Source organism: Thalassophryne amazonica, chromosome 13 (assembly GCF_902500255.1).
Source record: "Thalassophryne amazonica chromosome 13, fThaAma1.1, whole genome shotgun sequence".
NCBI lineage: Eukaryota > Metazoa > Chordata > Actinopteri > Batrachoidiformes > Batrachoididae > Thalassophryne > Thalassophryne amazonica.
Genome location: NC_047115.1, coordinates 68112948 through 68135736, shown reverse-complemented (window position 1 = coordinate 68135736; position 22789 = coordinate 68112948). Strand labels below are relative to the sequence as shown.

At 41.8% G+C, this 22789-nt stretch overlaps 1 protein-coding gene across 1 annotated transcript in view; it reads left to right on the top strand.

Moving 5' to 3' along the window:
• The window catches only part of ltbp1 (latent transforming growth factor beta binding protein 1), a 440667-nt gene that overhangs the window by 286039 nt on the left and 131839 nt on the right, over positions 1 to 22789 (top strand). Inside the window, 1 exon segment of the mRNA XM_034184166.1 lies at positions 9471 to 9593. Within this exon segment, the coding sequence (XP_034040057.1) occupies positions 9471 to 9593 (123 nt within the window).

The window sequence follows — 22789 nt, the reverse complement described above, 5'->3', positions numbered from 1 at the left end:
GGACCAAGTTTAATGCTGCTATCGACCCACAATGAAAAATAATAGTAACGCACAGTGACATGGAGAAGTAACTTTAATCTGATTACTGATTTGGAAAGATTAACGCGTTAGATTACTCGTTACTAAAAAAAGTGGTCAGATTAGAGTAACGCGTTACTAAGTAACGCGTTACCGGCATCACTGTCTATCACACAGGAGAGTGTTTCACATAAATATCAGACATGAAGGTTTGAACTGACCCTGTAAGAGGTCAGAGCTCACACAGTGTGTGTATGAAGCAGTTTTCTGCTGTAACACAATGTACTTTGCATTATGTTTGAAAATACTTGGATCCTTAAGTGTGAATTGATCAATCAATTAAGGAAGTCGACATACAAACTTATATTTTTGCATGGGGACGAGTATTAATATGGAGACAGACTGATTACTTTAGTGTACCTCTATTTAATCAGTCATGAACTTTTAATATGTTATTGATTGTCATATTATCACTTAGCCACACAGTTCCACCTGGGCTTGTACAGCATTAATTGGCTGTACTAATGAGAGAAATCCTTCTCTGTCATCATCAAGTTCAAAATGAACTCTTTATTATGCCTGTAGCAAGACCTTCAGTGTTAATGTCAGTCTTACAGCAGGTGGTGAGCTCCTGCACAACACAGTATCTTGACAACTGGATACGGAGCATTAATAATTACAATAAATGGTCATCATCAGTAATTCCTGAATAAGTCTCTTAAAGACAGTGCACATCAGAAATACTTGAACCCACAGTCATGTCCACTATCTCCTTATCCTCATCTGTGCCAAGTGCATCTCAGTCTCTGAGTCAGTCAGTGTAAGTCAGTAAAGCTTACACAAAGCATAATTTCCATATCCACTCCTGCATTAAACTGGGAGTCCATTATTGTAAAAAATGACAATGAAAAGTGATAAATTCACTGATTCCCCCCCCCCCCCCAAAAAAAAACAAAAACAAAACAAAACTCATGCAACACATGCATGCAGGCAATGCAGAACCACTGGCTGCAAAATGTATGGGATTTATGATGTTTATTAATGGCGTCTGCGCCTATGTTGCATCTGCTTAACCTGCATTAGTTTAAAGAGCAAGCAGGGAGTCGGTACACAGGTGATCCAGTAGCAAGGCAACGGTAACAGACAGGCGAAAGGCTGAGACGTGGCTCAACAGACAGGCACAGGTCAAAATACACAGTGAGAAGGCAATCACAGGCAAAGACAAACTCAAGGTCAAGGACCAAGCGAGGTCAAAAATCCATCAGGCAAAAAACAGGGCAAAGGTGAACTTGGAACTAAGGCTGGAGAGTGACATGAAATCAACAATCTGGCAGGGGATTGTGAGGGTTTAAATAGTGGCAGACGAATTAGGGTGTAGACTGAGGAACAGGTGTGCAGAAGGTTCTAGAAGGGGCATGACTGAGAAAGAGAACAGCTGGTGCAAGAGGGTGCAGTGAGACAAAGAGCAAAGCGGACTGGGGCAAGATGAACAGGTGACAGAAAAAAACAACAGTGACAAATGTGATGTGCTCAAAACAAACAATAATAGATGTGAACAACACAAAGCGAGCAACCAAGGAAACAGCCTAAAAAGAAAGATAAGCAAATAAAAACTATGATCCAAAACCAGAGCAGAACAGATACCGACTTCAGTATAAAATTAAATGCGATAACAGATAAGATGGAAAAGCAGACTTCAAGCTAAACAGAAAATAAATGCCAGAAAACAAAACCAGTGAAAAAGAATGCAGATAATGTAGCATAAAATAAATGATAAACAGAGAATGTAGTAAATAACAAATGGAACATGATCTGTTAGGAAACACTGAAGATGAATAATAACCAACTACAGAATTAATGGTAACGAAAGAATAAATCAGTGACAAAAGTGTAACACAAAGAAAATCAATGAATAACTGACACACGATTAATGATAACAGAAAATAAAACCCAAGACTAACAGAACACAACCCGACAATAAGATACTGAAGATAAATAAAGCAGAACCCGAGAATACTTAACTACTATGGAAGACCATGAACAACTGAATGACTGCAAACTAAGTGATAAGATAAAGAATGGAAATAGTAAACAAAGCAAAGCAATAAACAGAACCAAACTGAGACTAACATGATAAATTATAAACTAATTGAAAAGTAAGACCAGAAAACCAAAGAGGAAATAACGGGAAGAACTATGACCTATGCCCTGAGCTGGGGCTGAGCATGACACATGCAACATATACTGTCTAACCAGTGTAAAGAATATAATCAGTCCCTGTAAAATGGGCTACAATTGTCAAGTTACATTTTTTTTTAATCACATGATGGTTCATTAACCTGCAGCAATTGTGCTCTTTGTACACCTGATCCCATCAGAGCTTAGAGGCAAAGCAGGGTAGGTCCTGATTTGTTCTACAGTGGGAGGTCATTTGGGAACCCCTGTGTGTTTCTTCATGTATAACTAAAGTTGTCAGAAGGACATCTCCCAAATTCCCAATGCAGCTTTCTGATGGATCCATTGTGGCGATACTTAACTGGGGGCAACCATAAGACAACATCAACCTGGTTGCCTATCTCATAGACATGCTCCGAATCTCAAACACCTCAGTGTATCTGAGATAGGGGCTTTGACATGCAGGAATACATGCAAATTGGAAGAATGTGTGTCCATGAGACCTGTCTGATGTGTGCAGAAGGAGATATGGGTAGTAAGGATTTGTTGAGGTGAAATTGAAGATAATTGAAAACAGCTGCGGTTATAGACACAGCTACGTGCCAGGTGTCAATCTATAGATCAATATGCATTACGTTGCTGTCATTTTTGCTGCAAAATGTTCATTCAGCTTTTGAAATCATGCTACTTTCAAAGATACACCCTGTATATGGTTTGTGATTGGCCAAGTCTGGAAGATATTAGATTCTCAACGCCTTTCACAACATAGTATGTGGAACATAACATCTCCATGCGTACTATGTCTAGGCACACTCGTGAACACAATAACTTGTGAACAAAATACGAGGTCCTTTAGAAAAGTATCAGACCTTTTTATTTTTTGCAAAAACCTGATGGATTTGAATCACGTGTGCTTGCATGAGCCAACCTTGAACCTTTGTGCGCATTCGTGAACTTTTTCACGCCTGTCGATTGCGTCATTTGCTGGTAAGCAGCCTTTGTGTGAGGACGTGTGTTGTGCTCTCGGCAGATTTTCATTGCAAGGAAAATGGCGGAACAACTGGAGTAGCGCAACTGCATCAAATTTTGCCAGAAACTGGGCGACAGCCAGGTGGAAACCATTCGGAAGATTCAGACGGCTTTCGGTGACGATTCTATGGGCATCACACAGATTAAGGAGTGGTACAACTGGTTTAAAGATGTCCGCACAATGGTGGAGAGCGAGCCGCGCTCCAGTCGGCCATCAGCGTGCTGAAATGACCAGGTCATTTCCAAAGTGAACGCTGTGGTGATGCGGGACCGTCGTGTGACTATCCGAGAAATTGCGGAAGAGGTGGACATCAGCACTTTTTCGGCACATTCCATTGTCACAGAAGATTTGGCCATGAAAAGAGTGGCAGTGAAATTCGTGCCAAAGCTGAAGGCGGAGCAAAAGCACCTTCGTGTTGAAGTCTCACAGGACATGCTGGACTCCGAAAAATGATGCCCACCTCTTCCACAATTTCTCGGATAGTCACACGACTGAAAAGCTACCGAAAGCCATCTGAATCTTCCGAATGGTTTCCACCTGGCTGTCACCCAGTTTCTGGCTAAATTTGATGCAGTGCTGCTCCAGTCGTTCTGTCATTTTCCTTGCAATGAAAATCCGCCGAGAGCACAACACACGTCCTCACACAAAGGCTGCTTACCAGCAAATGACGCAATCTACAGGCGTGAAAAAGTTCACGCATGCGCACGAAGGTTCAAGGTTGGCTCATGCAACCACACATGATTCAAATCCATCAGGTTTTTGCAAAAAATAAAAAGGTCCAATACTTTTCTAACAGACCTCGTATTGCAGCAATTTCATAATTACACAATGTGCATCCCTCTGGGAATTGGTGGTCTAATTATATTTTTGGGTTATTTGGTGGCTAAGGTTTCATATTAATTAAGACACAGTGTTTTTTAAACAACAGTCATCACTTGAGAAAACTTTACGACAACGACTTTATATTTAAAATATTTGCATATTCTCTGGACATAAATAGGATGACACATACAAATATGCAGACTTCCATAAGTCATTCTAGCAGCTATAATTCAAGAAAGCTACACAAGAGACTTCATATTTATAATAAATATACAAAGTGTTGTGTTGACACAGTTGTGGTGATATGTCTCATTATGCTAATGAGGGTGGCAGTTGACAAACACGACTTTTATCAAAATTCCAGGATGCCTCAAACTTGTCAGGAGGTTTGCCACTTCCTGTGTCTCTGGTTGGGAGATTATTCTATAATTAATGCACACTTCCTCTCCCGATTGTGGAGAAAATTATCACATCATCAACAGTATTGATGCTGTAGCAGAAAGCGGAGCAATTTGGAGGCATTTATAGTCTGTGTATTATCTGTGACTCAGAAGAAGTCGATTCTTTACAGGTGCTAAGGCCTGTTGGTGCTGGTGCTTATCTGTGATTTCCATAGTGTCAAGTGGAGGAGAGTCTGCAACTCTCCCTGGATGGGACGCCAGTTTGAAGCAGGTTGCTTCCCCAGCTAAGGCCAGTGTCCAGTTGCAGCTGGTTGGATTGAGACAATGGAAGCATGAGTGGGAATTGAACCCGGGACTAAACATTGGCAAGCCAGGTTCTTATCCATTTAGATATTGCAGCTGCGTGACTCAGAGCCACTAAAATACTACACACACGACTTTCCACCGTTTATTACTGAGTGATATTTCCACCTGTCTCAGCATGTCTTCTGGCCTTGAGGCAGCATGCCTTATGCTCAACAGGAGATACCAAACAGACATGCAAAGGGATGCTCAAGGTCAGGAAAATATAAATGAGTCAAAATGCACAAAAATAGAGCTTCTAATGTGGCAGCTGAACTTTCCTCCCGTGCTCCTCATACATAAATTGTCCAGTTCCGACTGAAAGGTCGAAATAAATAAATACAGACGTGCGTGTGTGTGTGTGTGTGTGTGTGTGTGTGTGTGTGTGTGTGTGTGTGTGTGTGTGTGTGTGTGTGTGTGTGTGCGTGGGGGGGGGGGAGCTAATCCACCACATGCTTTTCCTCATGTATTGCTCTTGTTTTTGTTGCACGCACCTCTTTGTCTTTCCCTCTTGGAGCTCCATCAGCTCAGACTTTTATTGTGTTTGGTTTGCAGTTCAGTGTGCTATGTGGGGATGGGGGGTGGAGGGGTGGGCACTGTGCTGTAATTTGGTAAAGAACTCATAACCTCTCATTGTGGTGTAGCAGAGCCATGCTCAAAGTGTTGAGACCACACAAAAATTCAATAAGGTCAAACGTACTTTACTTAATAGAGATTTCTTTAATTATTCAGAGGTAAAATAGCTCCCTTAAATCCTAGTTTTCAATCCAGTGCACAGCTGCTTCAGCAGGGTATTGTAATTGCCCCCCCCCCTCTCTCTCTCTCTCTGTGTGTGTGTGTGTGTGTGTGTGTGTGTGTGTGTGTGTGTGTGTGTGTGTGTGTGTGTGTGTGTGTGTGTGTGTGTGTGTGTGTGTGAGCAAAATAACTAAAAACTGGCTGTATGGATTTTCACCAAACTTGAAAATATTACTTGGGTAAGTGTCTCCATGATAAAGTTTTGGAACAGATTGTGCAAAGGTCAGTGTCAAGCAAAACCTAGACAAAATGTTATGTTGACATAATATCTCTGCTACCAGTGTGGCTAGAGATTTGATCAAAAGCTCATATTGAGCCATCATATATTTATGATTGACTGGCATTCGTGACTTCATGTTGAAGTCACAATATAAACATATATATATCACAATATAAACATATATATATATATATATATATATATATATATAGTTTGTGTGTGTGCGTGTGTGTGTGGCCCTGCGATAGACTGGCGGCCTGTCCCATGAACCTGAGAGCTGTATTGTCTAGAGCCTTCATGCTCCTGGTAGGGTCTCCCATAGCAAACTGATCTCAGGCAAGGGGCCAGACTGAGAATGGTTCACAATGAACCCATGAATAAATGAAGAAGAGAGAACGTGACCCAGCCTGGAGGAAGCCCGGGGCCCTCATCTGGAGCCAGGCCTGGATGGATGGCCCATCAGTGAGCGCCTGGTGGCCGGGCTTGCCATGAACCCTGGTCAAGCACAGCCCGAAAAGGCAGCTTGGAATTTCCACCTCCAACCTGTGGGCTCACAGGCAGAGGGAACTGCCAGGGCTGGGTGTGGTGTTCCATGGCTGGAATGTGGAAGTGCGAAAGTCAAGGCCCTCGACGGACCAAACTAGGGTGACAGAGGCTAGCTCAGGAGGCGTGGAATGTCACCTCGCTGTGGGGGAAGAAGCCAGAACTTGTGCGGGAGGTCCAGCGTTACCAGTTAGATCTGGTGGGCCTCGCCTCCACGCACAGCCTTGGCTCCGGTACAACTCTCCTCGATATCGTTTGTTGTTGGACTTCTGTGCTAGTCATGGACCGTCCATAATGATCACCATGTTCAAAAATAAGGATGGCTATAAGCGTGCATGGTACCAGGGTGCCCTAGGCCGAAGGTCGATGATCGATTTTGTGATCGTATCATCTGATCAGAGGCTGCATGTTCTGGATACTCAGGTGAAGAGAAGGCCAGAGCTGTCAACTGATCACCATCTGGGGGTGAGTTGGCTCAGAGGGTGGGGGAGGACATTCCCCATATTTAAAAGGAGGACCAGAGAGTGTATGCCTATTACAGGTACATCACACTACTCAACCTCCCTGGTAAAGTCTACTCCAGGGTGCTAGAAAGGAGGGGTCGGCCGATAGTTGAACCTCCCATTGAAGAGGAACAATGTGGGTTCCGCCCTGGCCATGGAATAACCGACCAGCTCTTCACTATCACAAGGATCCTGGAGGGGGCCTGTGAGTATGTCCATCCAGTCTAAATGTGTTTTGTGGACTTAGAGAAGACGTATGATCATGTACTCTGGGAGATACCGTGGGAGGTGCTGCAGTAGCATGGAATAAGGGGTCCCTTCTTAGGGTTATTCAATCTCTGTTCTCACAAAGCGAGAGCTGTGTTTGAGTTCTCGACAGTAAGTCAGCCTTGTTTCTGGTGGCGGTTGGCCTCCTCCAGAGCTGCACCTTTTCACCAATCCTGTTGGTGAAATTCATGGATAGGATATAGAGGTGTAGTTGGGGGAGGAGGGTCTTCAGTTTGGTGGGCTCAGGGTCTCATCACTCCTTTTTGCAGATGATGTGGCCCTGTTGGCTTCAATGGCCTGTGACCTGCAGTACTCACTGGGTCAGTTTGCAGCTGAGTGTGAAGCAGCTGGCATGAGGATCAGCACCTCTAAATCTGAGGCCGTGGTTCTCAGCAGGAAACTGATGGATTGCTAACTCCAGGTAGGGAATGACGGCTTGCCCCAAGTAAAGGAGTTTAACTACCTCAGGTCATGTGTTTTGTAGACTGTAATGATGGGACAGTGGAGTGTGAGATTGGCCGGAGAATTGCTGCAGCAGGGACAGTATTGCATTCGCTCTGTCGTACTGTTGTTATGAAAAGGAAGCTGAGCCAAAAGGTGAAGTTCTCAGTCTACTGGTCAATCTTTGTTCCTACTCTCACCTATGGTCATGAAGATTGGGTCATGACCGAAAGAACTATATTGTGGGTACAAGTGCAAGTTCTCCCACTTAGAAATCATGGAGGGGTCTGAAATTTTCATCTTAGGTGCATGTCCACTGTGAGAGACATAATCTAAAAAAAAAAAAAAAAATCCGGAAATCACAATGTATGATTTTTTAAAATAATTTATTTGTATGTTACCCCTTCCAACCAGCAAGAATTCTGGCTCTCACAGACCTGTTAATTTTTCTTTAAGAAGCCCTCTTATTCTGCACTCTTTACCTGTATTAATTGCACCTGTTTGAACTTGTTACCTGTATAAAAGACACCTGTTCACACACTCAATCAATCACACTCCAACCTGTCCACCATAGCCAAGACCAAAGAGCTCCCTAAGGACACCTGGGACAAAACTGTAGACCTGCACAAGGCTGGGATGGACCACAGGACAACAGGCAAGCAGCTTGGTAGAAGACAACAACTGTTATGATTATTTATTAGAAAGTGGAAGAAACACAATATGATTGTCAATCTCCCTTGGTGTGGGATTCCATGCAAGATCTCACTTTGTGGGGTAAGGATGATTCTGAGAAAGCTCAGAACTACACAGGACTTGGTCAATGACCTGAAGAGAGCTGGGACCACAGTCACAAAGATTACATTAGTAACACATGATGCTGTTATGGTTTAAAATCCTGCAGGGCAGCAAGGTCCCCCTGCTCAAGCCAGCACATGTCCAGGCCCGTTTGAAGTTCACCAGTGACCATCTGGATGATCCAGAGGGGGCATGGGAGAAGGTCATGTGGTCAGATGAGACCAGAATAGAGCTTTTTGGAATCAACTCCACTTACCATGTTTAGAGGATGAGAACAACCCCAAGAAAACTATCCCAACCGTGAAACATGGAGGTGGAAACATCATACTCTGGGGGGTGCTCTTCTGCAAAGGGGACAGGACGACTGCACCGTATTGAAGGAGGATGGATGGGGTCATGTATTGCGAGATTTTGGCAAACAACCTCCTTCCCTCAGTAATAGCATTGAAGATGGGTCATAGCTGGGTGTTCCAGCATGACAATGACCCCAAACACACAGCCAGGGCAACTAAGGAAGGGGCTCCATAAGAAGCATTTCAATGTCCTGGAGTGGCCTGGCCAGTCTCCAGACCTGAACTCAATAGAAAATCTTTGGAGGGAGCTGAAACTCCAAACCTGAAAGATCTCAAGAAGATCTGTATGGAGGAGTGGACCAAAATTACTTCTGCAGTGTGTGCAGTCCTGGTGAAAAACTACAGGAAACATTTGACCTCTGTATCTGCAAAGTTTCAAATACTTATTTGCAGCAGTAACATACAAATAAATTATTAAAAAATCATACATTGTGATTTCCAGATTTTGTTTTTTAGATTATGTCTCTCACAGTGGACATGCACCTAAGATGAAATTTTCAGACCCTTCCATGATTTCTAAGTGGGAGAACTTGCAAAATCGCAGGGTGTTCAAATACTTATTTTCCTCACTGTATATATATATCCCAATCCACATTAAACACTAATGATGGTTTATTTCATATTTCATTTCGTCAGTAATCCTAAAGAAGACAAATAAAACCCAAAGCTGCACACTTGGTGGTTGTTATTTCAAATTTGTTCTTTTTCAGTATTCTAATGTGTAATATTTACCCCCATGTTTTTCATGATTGTGCTGACTTGCAGATGTAAATGAGTGCCAGCTACAAGGTGTGTGTCCTAACGGAAACTGTCTGAACACCATCGGCAGCTACAGGTGCACATGTGACCCCGGCTACATCCCCGACCCCACGCTCTCCATGTGCATATGTAAGTTCCACAGTCTAACATGGCCTGTCACGTCTCTCTCCGACAACACTGCCTCATTCACTGGCAGTCAACCAGAAGGTCAAACAGTGCACTGTGAGACTGAACAGAAACCTTGTATTTGCTGAAACGACTGCAGCACATTTGCATGCTGGATTCTGATGCACAGATTTGCCCTTTGGAGAGCTTTACTGTATGAATTTTATATTTCCTTTTTCTTTATGACAAAGGACATTGGAGATATAAGTTTCATCAATTCCACCTGCTCCAAAAGACAAGCATCAGTCATGACTGCTTGGAATGTTGCTAAAGCTGTGTGCGCTTCATGAGACGCATATGAATGTGGGTATGAATACAGTGCATGGATGAAAGCATGGTGTTTTGTTGTTTTATCAGATTCTCCTCAAGCATGTATGTACCATTAGGCAGCATATACATTTATCTCAATCACTCATCTGCTATAGAAGGAAAGTAAATGAACGGAAGAGCAGTATACTTCCTGAAGTACTTTCCTAAAGGGATCAAAAGCCTCAATGTGTTGAACGTGCCACAGCTTGCTTTGTGTGTATTTAATCTGCATCTTTACATACCTTGTATGTGCGGGTGATTTTGGAGAGGTGGGGAGTGTTGGGATTCTACCTCTTTATCTCGTAACTTATGAACACCATGTAGACATGTCTCACTGCGCCATTCACTGAAATACCATTGATTTTTTTTTTTTTTTTTACATTTATTTATCTTTTTTTTCAGCAAAAGACAACCCGAACATTCATGCACATGTAATCCCAGTTTTCTAACCATAGGCCCTATGAAATAATAATAAATCATAAAATACACAACACAACACACCCATGACAATTAGTTCAGTCAGGTCCAAACATTTTTATTGATCCAAGATAAGCTATACAAGTTTGCCACACTTTTAGAAACCCATCAGCCCTCCCTCTGAGACTAAACTTGATTTTTTTTTTCAAGTAAAACAAAACAAACAAAAAAAGAGAGGTTTTTCAACCATAAAGAAATGAATGGGGGATGTGGAACTGTCCATGATAATAATATTCTTCATTATGCTAGCAATGAGGTATAGATAGATAGACAGACAGACAGACAGACAGACAGACAGAGTGATTGATAACCCCAACCGAAAAAAAAAAAAAACTTTGCGACTACTTCGGTGATTGCAGCTGAAAACAAAACCATACTCCATTTATCCATTTGAAGTTATGTTGTGTATATATTAAATGGAGGCCCCCATAAGTGGTCAAATCCCACGATATCACGGAAGGTTGAACCGAGACTGTGGTCTCCTATTGCCAGCGGTTTAGTGAGCATTCTGTCCTCACCCACCTCCTCCAGGTTGGCAAGCTTGGAGACAACAACAGACCCAGCCTTTTTGACCAGTTTATTCAGTCTGTTGATGTTATGCTTAGAACCACTGAGGAGAAAAGGACTGGATCCAAATGCAGGCAGATGACACAGAAAGCTTTGTGAAGAAAACCAGGTGTTTATTTTCCAAATGATATTGGCAGTTCAGAGTGAACACAGTCCCAGGTTCCAACCCAAAAATGCCACAACACAACAAATGACTAAAGTTCAAAAACACCAAAATCCAAAAAGGCAGCAGCAGTCTTTTAACAAAGTGACAAAATCCCAAAGCTGGTAACAAAAAGTCCACCGTCAACGGTGAGTGAGAGCACTCCATACCAAAGACAAAAATCAATAATACAAGACAACTGTCAAAAAGAGACAGCGAGGACAAAATACTCAAAGTAACAAAGTCTTAAAGTGTGCTCAAGCAGACAAGGTGAAAAAACAAAACAAAAAGTCCACTGTCAAAAGGGGCACTTATAACACTCCATACCAATGACAAAAATCCAGATCAGTGAAAACTAAGTCTGTTAGAAAAATGAGAGCAAAACAGCTGTCAAAAAATGACAATGGAGGATTAACACTTACACACAGATGACGGATGAAGTGAATGGATAAGACAGGTGACTGACGACTAACGATGACTTACTGAACATAATCGGCCCGTGCCGAACCGAGACAAAGGTGGGGCTTAAAAAGCAAACTAATCTGAAACCGCCGGTGTAACAATCAAGAACGGAATGGCGTGGGACTGGAGTCAATACAGGAAGATAAATGACAGCTCAGGTATGAACATAACGACCGGAAAAGGAGGGACATGTGAGGAAAATCAACAAGTGCACAAAAGCAGAAATAACCCGACAACTCAAACTGGAAAACATCATCAAAAAATGGAAGTGATTAAATCAAGACAGCATAAAGAATGCAGGGAGAAAATAAGTGGGCCAATGCACTGGAAGGAGTGCGCTGAACGAACGATGGCAGAAGGAGACAGAGGGGTAAGAGGCACATCATGCGTCCACATGCACATGCGCACGGAATCTTCACACATGTAGGCAAGCACAACCATACGCAGTCCCCCAGAGCACATCCACATTCGTGCACACCAGGGGCCATGCAAACTTGGGAAGGCAGGTTCAGGAAAACCGCATATGCACACATGCACCCTCACACACGCACACACACGCACACGCACACGCTCATCCACACACCAAAGGATGCGGACATCACATCAGACCAAATGCACCCTTGGGGAAGCAGGTGCAAGACAAGAAAGGAGGAGCAAGACACGGGGCAGGAAGCAACAAGAGCTAAACCCCAAAAAACAACCAACCCAGACCGGAACCTAACACTTGGTATCCTTTGCTTTGATGCCTGCGCCCTAGCAGACCAAAGCAAAGTAGATGATGCTCACAACAACAGACTGATAGTCTGCAGTGTAGGTGGTGAAAAGGAAGGGGATAGCACAGGTCCTTGGGTGTCCCCGATGTTATGATGAAATGCTCAGACACACAGCTCTGAAGCCTCAAAAACTGTGGTCTGCCTGTCAGATAGTCAGTGATCCATGTGACCAGGGGAGGAGCATCCACCTGCATTTCTTTTAAGTTATTTATTTTGTATTTTGTTGACATGTAAAACAAACAAATGAACACAAATAAATAACACAAATAAAAAGTGAGGTTTACGTATATAAATAATTATAAAACAGTGCATACTCTGCCTTTTTAGTGTAAATTTCATGAAGGTTGAATTTAGTTGGCATATTGTTCTAAATTCATTCTCATCATATTTATGTTTTTCCAAGTCACTGATCTGTTTTTCCAGGGTCTTGATTTTTTCTTTACCTTCTTTTACTTTTTTAGAGCTATAACCCAAGCATTTACCCCTGATGAAGGCCTTATGAGCATCCCATATGGTCGCCAACCTGTCTGTAGACCCAGTATTTAAAAATTGATGTCATCCTTTAATGTTGCCACAAATTGTTCATCCTGCAATAGACAGGAGTTTAATCTCCACCTGCCACAACAGTTCTTTTTACCATGTAAATCTATACGCAACTCCATTGGGCATGGTCTGTCAGAGCGATAACACCTATTTCACAATCTACCATCACTTCGACACTCACAGCATAAATGAGAAAATAATCAATTCGGGAGTAACTTTTGTGGGAGTTTGAATAAAATGTGTGCTCCCATTCCAAAGGGTGTATAAGTCTCCAAATGTCAACCAACCCAATTCCCTCTTTAAAATAGACTGTTGCAGATTTATTTCTAGGGTGGTGGCCAAGTGGTTAATGCGCTTGGTTTCAGTTCGGAAGGTTCTGGGTTCAGATCCCACCCCTGCCACATTTCTCCATGTAATGTGGAGTTGCGTCAGGAAGGGCATCCGGCGTAAAACCTGTGCCAAATCAACATGCAGATCCACCTTGGATTTGCTGTGGCAACCCCGAGTGCAAACAAGGGAGCAGCTGAAGGGACTTACTATTAGAACTGACACTTATTCCACTCCTGTCTATATAATCATCTGAAACCTGATTAAAGTCTCCTCCTAGCATAATCTGGCCTTCAGAATTATCCAATATATCAAGAATATTAGGAACAAAATTTGGTTCTTTCCTATTTGGGGCATATATATTGCATAGTACAACTTTTACACCATTTACAAGTGCTTGAATACATATTATTTGTATGGAGCTAAATCAAGGCCAAAAGATTTGTAATCTGAAAATAAAAAAAGATTGAAAAAATAAATTTTGAAACTGAAAATTAAAGTTTTGTTCTTGAATTTTATAATCATTTAAAAAGTATTATCAAAATAAAAATAAGTGTAAGATATATATTTTTCAGTTTAAATAAATTTTTGACTCAGCTCTGTAATTTGTTTGATCAAATAATTTATTTTCATTCATATTTCTTATATATTCATATAGGAGCGGAGGAATTCGCCACGGAGCCGCTAATGGCGCGGGACAAAAGCACCTGCGTGTTGGTCTCACAGGACATGTTGTAACATTCCCAGCTCTTGCACCATTCGGAAGATTCAGACGGCTTTCGGTGGCTTTTCAGTCGTGTGACTATCTGAGAAATTGTCGATGATCTGGACATGCCACAACATGTCCTGTGAGGCTTCATCACGGCATTGCTTTTTATTCTCCGCCATTAGCGGCTCCGTCCCGACGCGCGAATTCCTCCGCACGTCTTTTCATGACAAAAACTCCTGTAACAGTGGAATGTGCTGAAAAAGTGCTATGTCCACATCTTCTGCCATTTCTCTGGTAGTCAAGCGATGTCCCGGATCAACACAGCGTTCACTTTGGAAATGATCTGGTCGTTTCAGCCTGTCGATTGCCGCTCGGAGCGCGGCGCGCCCTCTGCCATTGTGCGCTGTCTTTAAACCGGTTGTAACACTCCTTAATCTGTGTGATCCCCATAGAATCGTCCCTGAAAGCCATCTGAATGTTCCGAATGGTTTCCACCTGGCTCTCTCTCACAGCTTCTGGAAAAATTTGATGCAGCAAAGCTCCAAATCGTTCAGACATTTTCCTCACAATGAAAATCCATCGAGGGGGGTGGACCACTGCTCACTCAAAGCGTGCTCACAGGCGAATGACGCAACCGACAGGCGTGAAAAAACTCACGCATGTGCACGAAGGTTCAAGCTTGGCTGATGCAAGCGCACATGATTCAAATCCATAAAGTTTTTGCAAAAAATAAAAAGGTCGGATAGTTTTCTAACAGACCTCGTAGAATTTAATTTGGATAATTCAGACTTATTCAGATATCTGCAGGTTTGTCATTTTTATAATGTTGAAATTAAATCTGATGACCCCAGCACAAATAATGTTTTTTGGAAAGTATTCACAGACACTTACAAACTTTTACCTAGTAAAACAGTATCCAAACTTTATAGAGGGGTGCAAAAACAAAAAGGTACATTTTATATAAAATCTAAATGGGAAGACGAACTCAGCATTGTCCTGTTAGAGGGTGATTGGCTCAAGATGTGCAATACACAACAAACCACAACAAGCTCCAAAAGGTGGAGGGAATTTGGGTGGAAGTGCCTCATGCGTTTCTTCATTACTCCTCAAATTACAGCTAAAGTACAAGGGTTTGATCAGCCGTGTTGGAGACAATGTGGTCACTCGAATGCCAATCACTCTCACATTTTTTGGACATGTACAAAATTAAAACCTTTCTGGGACAATGTATTTGAAACAACACAAAGTATTTTCTCATATGCAATTCCCAGGGATCCCCAAATCTATCTCCTGGGCCTTCTAACAGAAGAGGTTTTTCAGAAAGAGGACATGTACCTTTTTAAAGTTTTGTCAGTTGCATCGAAAAAAGCTATCACAAGGAACTGAATTAAACCCGACCCTCCAAGTCTTAATCACTGGCTGGACATTATAGAAGAAGTCTACATTATGGAGAAACCGACCTTTTCTCTTAGACTTAAAGGACATGTCTTTTTAAAACGCTGGAAAAAATGGTTAGAATACACACAAAATGTAAACTAAATGTAAACAGTGACCCACATGTTTTGTTTGTTTTGTTACTACAAAAACTCCAATAAAAAATAAGTATAAAAAAAAGAAAGAATGTCAAAACATTCATTGTTTTATATAATGGCTAAAATAGATCCTTGTCATTTGATATTATGTTAATTTTTAAACAACAGAAAAGGGCCTTACATGTTTGTGTGCGTCACTGGTGTTTAACAGTATTTAAATAGGAGTCCAAAATTGTTCTCAGTCAACCTAGAAAAACAGATCAAAAATAATTCTATACTTCCTCTGTCCACCGAAAAATTGCAACAGAAATTTGTCCAGGTTGTCATCCTAACAGCTCTTCATGCCTCCATACGGCTTATGGCATAGTGGATTTGTCTTTTTGTGTTAGAAGAATTAGCACTGTCATTTAGCTTGTTCAAATCATCATCTGCCATGTTTAGCTAAACACCGCCCCCACTGGTGTGGGCAGAGTTTGCAGCATGCAATGGTACAAAATACATGGAACCAAATTTGCACAGTAAATAATAATAATAATACATTCCATTTATAGGCGCCTTTCAAAAAACTCAAGGACACCACTACAATGCAGAAATAAGCAGATATAAAAGCATAACAATAAACAAATTAGAATTAAAAACTTAAAAGGGCATTTACCAGTTAAAATAAATTATATAATAATTTTTTTATTTTATTTATTTTATTTATTTATCCTTTATTTATATAGGCAGTCCCTTGAGACTCAATACCTCATTTCAGAGAGACCTGTGTAATTTAAAACAAGACAAAAGTCATGCAGTGAATGAGTGGAGCTCATAATGAATAGGCTTTCTTGAACAGGTGGGTTTTGAGACATGATTTGAAAATAGCCAGAGAGTCAATGTTACGGATTTCCTTTGGAAGGGAGTTCCAAAGGAGAGCAGGAGGTGGCAGAGTGACTGAAAGCTCTAAATCCCATGGTGGTCAAGGTGGAAAGGTAGAGCTGGGTGTCGTCTGCGTAGCAATGAAATTGAATATTATGTTTCTGAAATGTATTACCGAGGGGGAGAAGATAGATAATGAAAAGGATGGGACCAAGGGCAGAGTCTTGGGGAACACCAAAGGAAAGGGAGATGGCTGTGATGTGAATATTTTTAACTGAATATACTGAGTACGGCCAGATAAGATGAAAACCAGTCTAAGGGAGTGCATGATAAACCAATAGCTGCCAGTCTATGAAGGAGGATGGAACAAATATTCCGTGTCACGTGACATACAAAGCACCAATCAAATGACAAGGATCCACTCAGCCGTTGTATAATATACACTAACCTGCCACTTAATGAAGTCCACATTTTCAAATGTCCATTAAAGTAAATATCAATCTTACATACATCTGGATAATAGGGCCTGTTCAATTCCAAACCAAGCATCACAATGGAGAGGAAAGGTGTTTTAAGGAACCTTGAACATAGCATGTTTGTTGTTGCCAGATGGCCTGGTTGGAGTATTTCACAAACTGCTGATCTACAGGGGTTTGTCTGCACAACTATTTCCAGGGTCCGACTGAGAATAGTTAGAAAAGGAAAAACACTCATGGCCAGTAAAGTAGATCCTGCTATCTGCACTGTTAGAAGTGTGGCTGCACTTGTAAAAGTTGGATGAAAATGCTTGTTTGATGGCAGAGACCAGACAAGAATGGCCAGACTAGACTAGTTCAAGATGATAGAAAGGCAACTGTAATTCAAATAATCATTAGTTAAAAAATAAGATATGCAGAAGCGCATTCTTGAGAGCATGTCAAACCTTCTGCTGCTACAGCAGCAGAAGACCATCTCGGGTGCTGCTGTTCTCAGTTGAGAATAATACTGAGGCTACAGTGGGCACAAGCTCACCAGAATTGGATGATGGAAGACTGGAAAAAAATTTGTCTGGTCTGATAAGTCTCACTGTTTGCTACTACATTAAGATGGTAGGGTCAGAATTTAGCAAAAAGACCAGCACCTGGCTGGTGGTATAATGGTGTGGCAACTGCATAGTGCCATCATGTCTGTATCACACTGTGGGAAGATTTCCAGCATCTTTGTTGAATCTATGCCACAATTAGTTCAGATGGTTATAAGGTACTTATGAATGCAAAAGGGGGTCTAGCCCTGCACTAGTAGGGTGTACCTAATAACTCGACCCATGAGTGTATGTCCGTCAAAATCTCACTAATAATACAAGGCATCCAGGTGATTGTATTGCCTTGTTGCTGCCAGGTAAAGGTTTGACTTTGCTTGATTTTGTCACATGATGTTCTCGACATTAAATGTTTGATGCAGTTGGTAGCACCAAGAGTGCATAATTCTATGCGGAAAAACATGTTTCACTATTTCATGCTATTTCTGAAATATGGTCATTCATGTATTTTAGAAGATGACCCCTGATCTGTCCTTGTCATTAGACCTATGACCCTGAGATGACTGTGTTGCAAGAGAACGGACCACCAATTTTGATTAATATGTGTTCTGAAGGTATTGCTGCAGACAGGCATGGCCATTACAATATTCCTTGCAACTCATCTCAATTTATTTTTACATCACCAGACCATAATTTGAAGGTGCCGTACATGAAAAACTCCCTCAGTGTTTAAATGAAGACACCTCAAGCAGACCAGACTGATTGAGGTGACTGTCTGTGATGGCCATTCTAACAAGAACAAGTCCTCTTTCAGCCCTGAGGTCTCCTGGTGCTGGTGCTTATCCACAGACACCATAGTGTGAAGTGGATGAGACTTTACAACTCCTCCTGATTGAGATGCCAATCCTTCACACACAAGTAACTTGTGGTGGGCTGTAATGTGTTTATACTGGCAAAATTGAGATCAAAATGAATTAACATGAGCTTACTAAGCAATATATGTGCCAGTGTATATACAGACCTTACTCTGACTCAGCTGAAGTCATATCAAGTCTGGGAGCACGTGCTGGTGTTACACGTCACCGCATCCACACCACCACAGAATCATCTTGGGTCCTGGATGGTAATCTTCAAGCAGAGAACTGGTGTAACCTTTCAAAAGTATCCACCCATCTGCTGCAGCCAATTGAAGTGTGGGTGTCCTCTTGGCCTTCTCCAGCCACTGGGGTCCTCAACCCTAAGGCACCTGTGTACTGTATCATGCACATAAATAGATGCCACATGGCCAAAATGTTGAAGCTGATGCCCCTTCACATAGAAAAGGGTACTCCTCACTTGTGTCTCCATAAGTAACCCTCATTTGACACAAAATCATTCCAGCAGTACTCAAGGGTCCCCCAAACAGACCTTGTACCAAACACATCCAGTCATTGTCACCTTAGGTCACTGATTAGTTAAGTCTCACAACCATACAGTCACTACCTTTTCTACTCAAACTGTGAGTAGAAAAGGTAGTGTTGTTATTCAATCAAAATTTAGTGTGTGTGTAACTACAGAAAGTCTCTTTTTATCAAACAGGCACATGCTGTTCATATATGCAGCAGTATCAGCTGTTTATACATTCCAAATGTTATAAAGAACATGCCTGTGCTTTATAACATTTCAGGCCCACACATGTATATTTGCATGGCTTCATTTTACATAAAAGTTCATAAATTCCATAATTGTTTAAGTACAAATCTGTGTGTGCAAATGGTTGATAAATGAGGGCCAGCCAGGAACCCTAAATAGTGCAGCAGATAACAGAATATTTGCAGAGGAATCCTTCAAATCCTGTTACAAGCACCAGCGATTGACTGTATATACCTTTTGGTAGATATTTTAGAAAAATAACTAGCCATTTGAATTTTCAAAACGGGCCAAGTAGGGGTCATTTGAGGGGTAACAGCAAGCATGGGCGACAGAGGTCACTTTCAGTTTGTACAGGGGTCAAAAGTTAAAGTTGCTCCAATTATGGTAAAACATGATACAAATTATTGGTTGAGTTAGTAGGATTTTAAAAAGGAATAGTTTGCACCATGCATCTTGCTTAGTTATCGTGTTACAGGGTAACATACGTCACATGTCATAAAATCCAATGGATGTTGACATTGTTTGACCTTTACTTTGGAGACCAAACATTCAACACAGTCAGAACTATTCCATTTGTTAATCCTATTAGTTCAACCAATAATTTGCACCATGTTTTACCAAAACTGGAGCAACTTTAACTTTTGACCCCTGTACAAACTGAAACTGACTTTTGTCACCATTCTTGCTGTTTTTACCCCATAATTCCAGAACATTCAGTTATAGATAGTCCAAGCTATACCTTTTTGGAATCACTGTCATCAGATACATAATGTGGTATCACTTTCAATATGATTGGAACATTTTTTAATTTTGACCCTGTGCAATTCTTCAATTGACCCCTACTTGGCCCCCTATTGAAAATTCAAGTGGCTAAAGTTATTTTTCTACAATATGTACCGAAAGGTATACACAATCAAATTTTGGTGCTTCTAACTAGATTTGAACGATTCTTACAGTTATCTGCTGTACTAAAAGATTTGGATCTTCTTTCTGCTACAAAGATTTTGGGATCACCAAGCACATCTGTCTGCACTTCTGCCTGTGTTGATGTAGCCTTTAAATATGAAATTCATAATTTGATATGGATCCACAATCCTGAATGTGTTTGTGTAAAGAAGGTGACAGCACATCGCCCGTTGTGTTCCTTTTCATGAGGACTCCTGAACTTTCAAAACATGGGTGTTTGAAAGGATTCAAACGGAACTCTAAAAATAGGCTGAAGTGGCAGGATACAATGGCAAGCCAGGAATGCAGAATGGAAGATATCCTTGGTGAACAAGGAGTGGAAAGGGATATGATTATGGCACTGGGGTTTTATTTATTTATTTTTAGATAAGAATTGTGTCCCTTTGCACTCTCCATTGCAATAGGTGGCTGAATGCATTTAGGGCCCATTTGCAGTCTGCCAGTTAACTACAGCAAGAAGGATCTCAAATATTTCGAAGCTTTGTTGTGCATTAGCCTTCATGAAGTCACAGTCGTGATGAAAAGTTATGTCACCATTGCCAGCCCCTTGTGTTCTATCTGTTCTTTAATTCCAGTTTTAATTTTCTGTCCTGTTGTATATTTTGTCTTGAATTTTTTTTTTAAAAGTGGCCGTCATGTTTTTCCCCACAGCTGCTAGTTTCACACGTCTTGAAAGTGTCAACTCCTAACGGCAGCATCAACTGCCGTGAGGAGTAGTACAGACGCCTATGGGATAATGTATAGCCAAAACGAAGTTGGTGCATTGAAGGTTATCATGAATGACTGTATTTGTGCTCATTGTGTGCTCTTTTCACTTTAGTGAGTTACAAGGTGATAATATCTTTGTCCTATATATGCTGGCTGTGATGAACTGAACCCCCCCATCCTCCCATTCATCTACATTATTGCTCTTGAAGCCCTATGCTGGTAACAGCACAGGAAATAAAACACAGTTGTCATATTGTTATATTGTTATGAAGAAAAGGAGGTTGTATACTTTCTATTTTGGCACATTATTTTAATTCAGTCTGTAATGTAAGCAGATGTTAAATGAGCAAACTAAAGAAATGTGAAAATTGTTGCAAAAACACAACATTTGGGGGTTGTCTTGCTTTTTTTTTTAGCATTAATAAATAAGGCAACGATTGCAAAATATGATATGTTTTGTAATGCTATATTTATTCCATCCTGTTGTAGTTGTGCCAGTTTTGCACAATTCACTTTCAAAATAGCAGGGTGCCAGGTTCCAGGACACCTGCATTCATAAAAGGGGTGACAGAGGTTTATTTCATGTTATGAATAAAACACACCATTACTAATTACACAAAAAATGCAAGCCTTTTACACTATGAGCTCTACTTTGCACTCAAATTAAGTGCACTGTAAATAGCATTGTGGAGATACAATGCCCCAGATGCACTTGGTCTGTACACAGTGTGGCATAGATAGTCAAGATAGAGTCCTGTGTCTCTGCTGATGAGTAGCATCATGTCTTCTTTAAACTGTATTTTGGCAGGTGCATTCAATATTTATGCCAAAGTTAGATTTGTGTCTCATCATACCCCTAAAGAAATTCCTCTCATGCTTTCAGAGACCTTTAAGCACAGTTTGCAAAGTTCAGGTTGGCAAGGAGATCCCTTTTACTCATATGCTGCTCCATCTCCTCACAACTGTGGAGTCTGGACTGAGTTCAGCGAGATAGTTTTCCTTCTGGTATTTTGTCCCATTTCTGCAGAGAAATGCAGTGCAAAGTGACTGTTGATTTCTTGGATACCTGCCTGGTCCTGCTTGCCTATTTAGTCAGTTTAGCCAGATGGCCCACTGTAGCCTGCAGTAGCTGTTCCAGATGTCTTCCATTTCACAATAAACGACTTTACTGTACTCCTGGGAACTTTGAATGTAAAAGCATTTTTTTAATGCTCTTTGCTGAGTCTGTGCCTTGACAAAATTCTCTGTTGAAGGTCTCCATATTTTCTTTGAGATGGTAACTAACTAAGGTACATGGGTTTGGGTCCGGTCACGTCAGCACAAATACACTGAATTGGTATGACTATATGCCAGAAGACACCGGGAGGTGCCGAAAGGCTCCATTTAAAAAAAAAAAAAAAAAAGGTCACTGCATATACCGTACATGTATGTAGATCTGTATATATCTATCCATCCATCCATTTTCTTCCGCTTTATCCGGAGTTGGGTTGCTGGGGCAGCAGCTCAAGCAAAGCCGCCCAGACCTCCAGATCCACACACACCTCCCCCAGCTCCTCCGGGGGAACCCCAAGGCGTTCCCAAGCCAGCCGAGAGATGTAGTCCCTCCAGCGTGTCCTGGGTCTTCCCCAGGGCCTCCTCCCAATGGGACGTGCCCGGAACACCTCTCCAGCTAGGCGTCCAGGGGGCATCCGGAAAACATGCCCGAGCCACCTCAACTGACTCCTTTCGACGTGGACGAGCAGCGGCTCGACTCCGAGCTCCTCCCGAGTGACCGAGCTCCTCACCCTATCTCTAAGGGAGCGCCCAGCCACCCTGCGGAGAAACTCATCTCGGCCGCTTGTACTCGCGATCTCGTTCTTTCAGTCATGAGCCAAATCTCATGACCATAGGTGAGGATCGGAACGTAGATCGATCAGTAAATCAAGAGCTTTGCCCCCCTACTCAGCTCTCTCTTCACTACGACGGTCCGATACAGCGACCGCATCACTGCAGATGCTGCACCTATCCGTCTATCGATCTCATGCTCCATCCATCCCTCACTCGTGAACAAGACCCAGAGATACTTAAACTCCTCCACTTGAGGCAAGAACACTCCACCGACCTGAAGAGGGCAAAACACCTTTTTCCGGTCTAG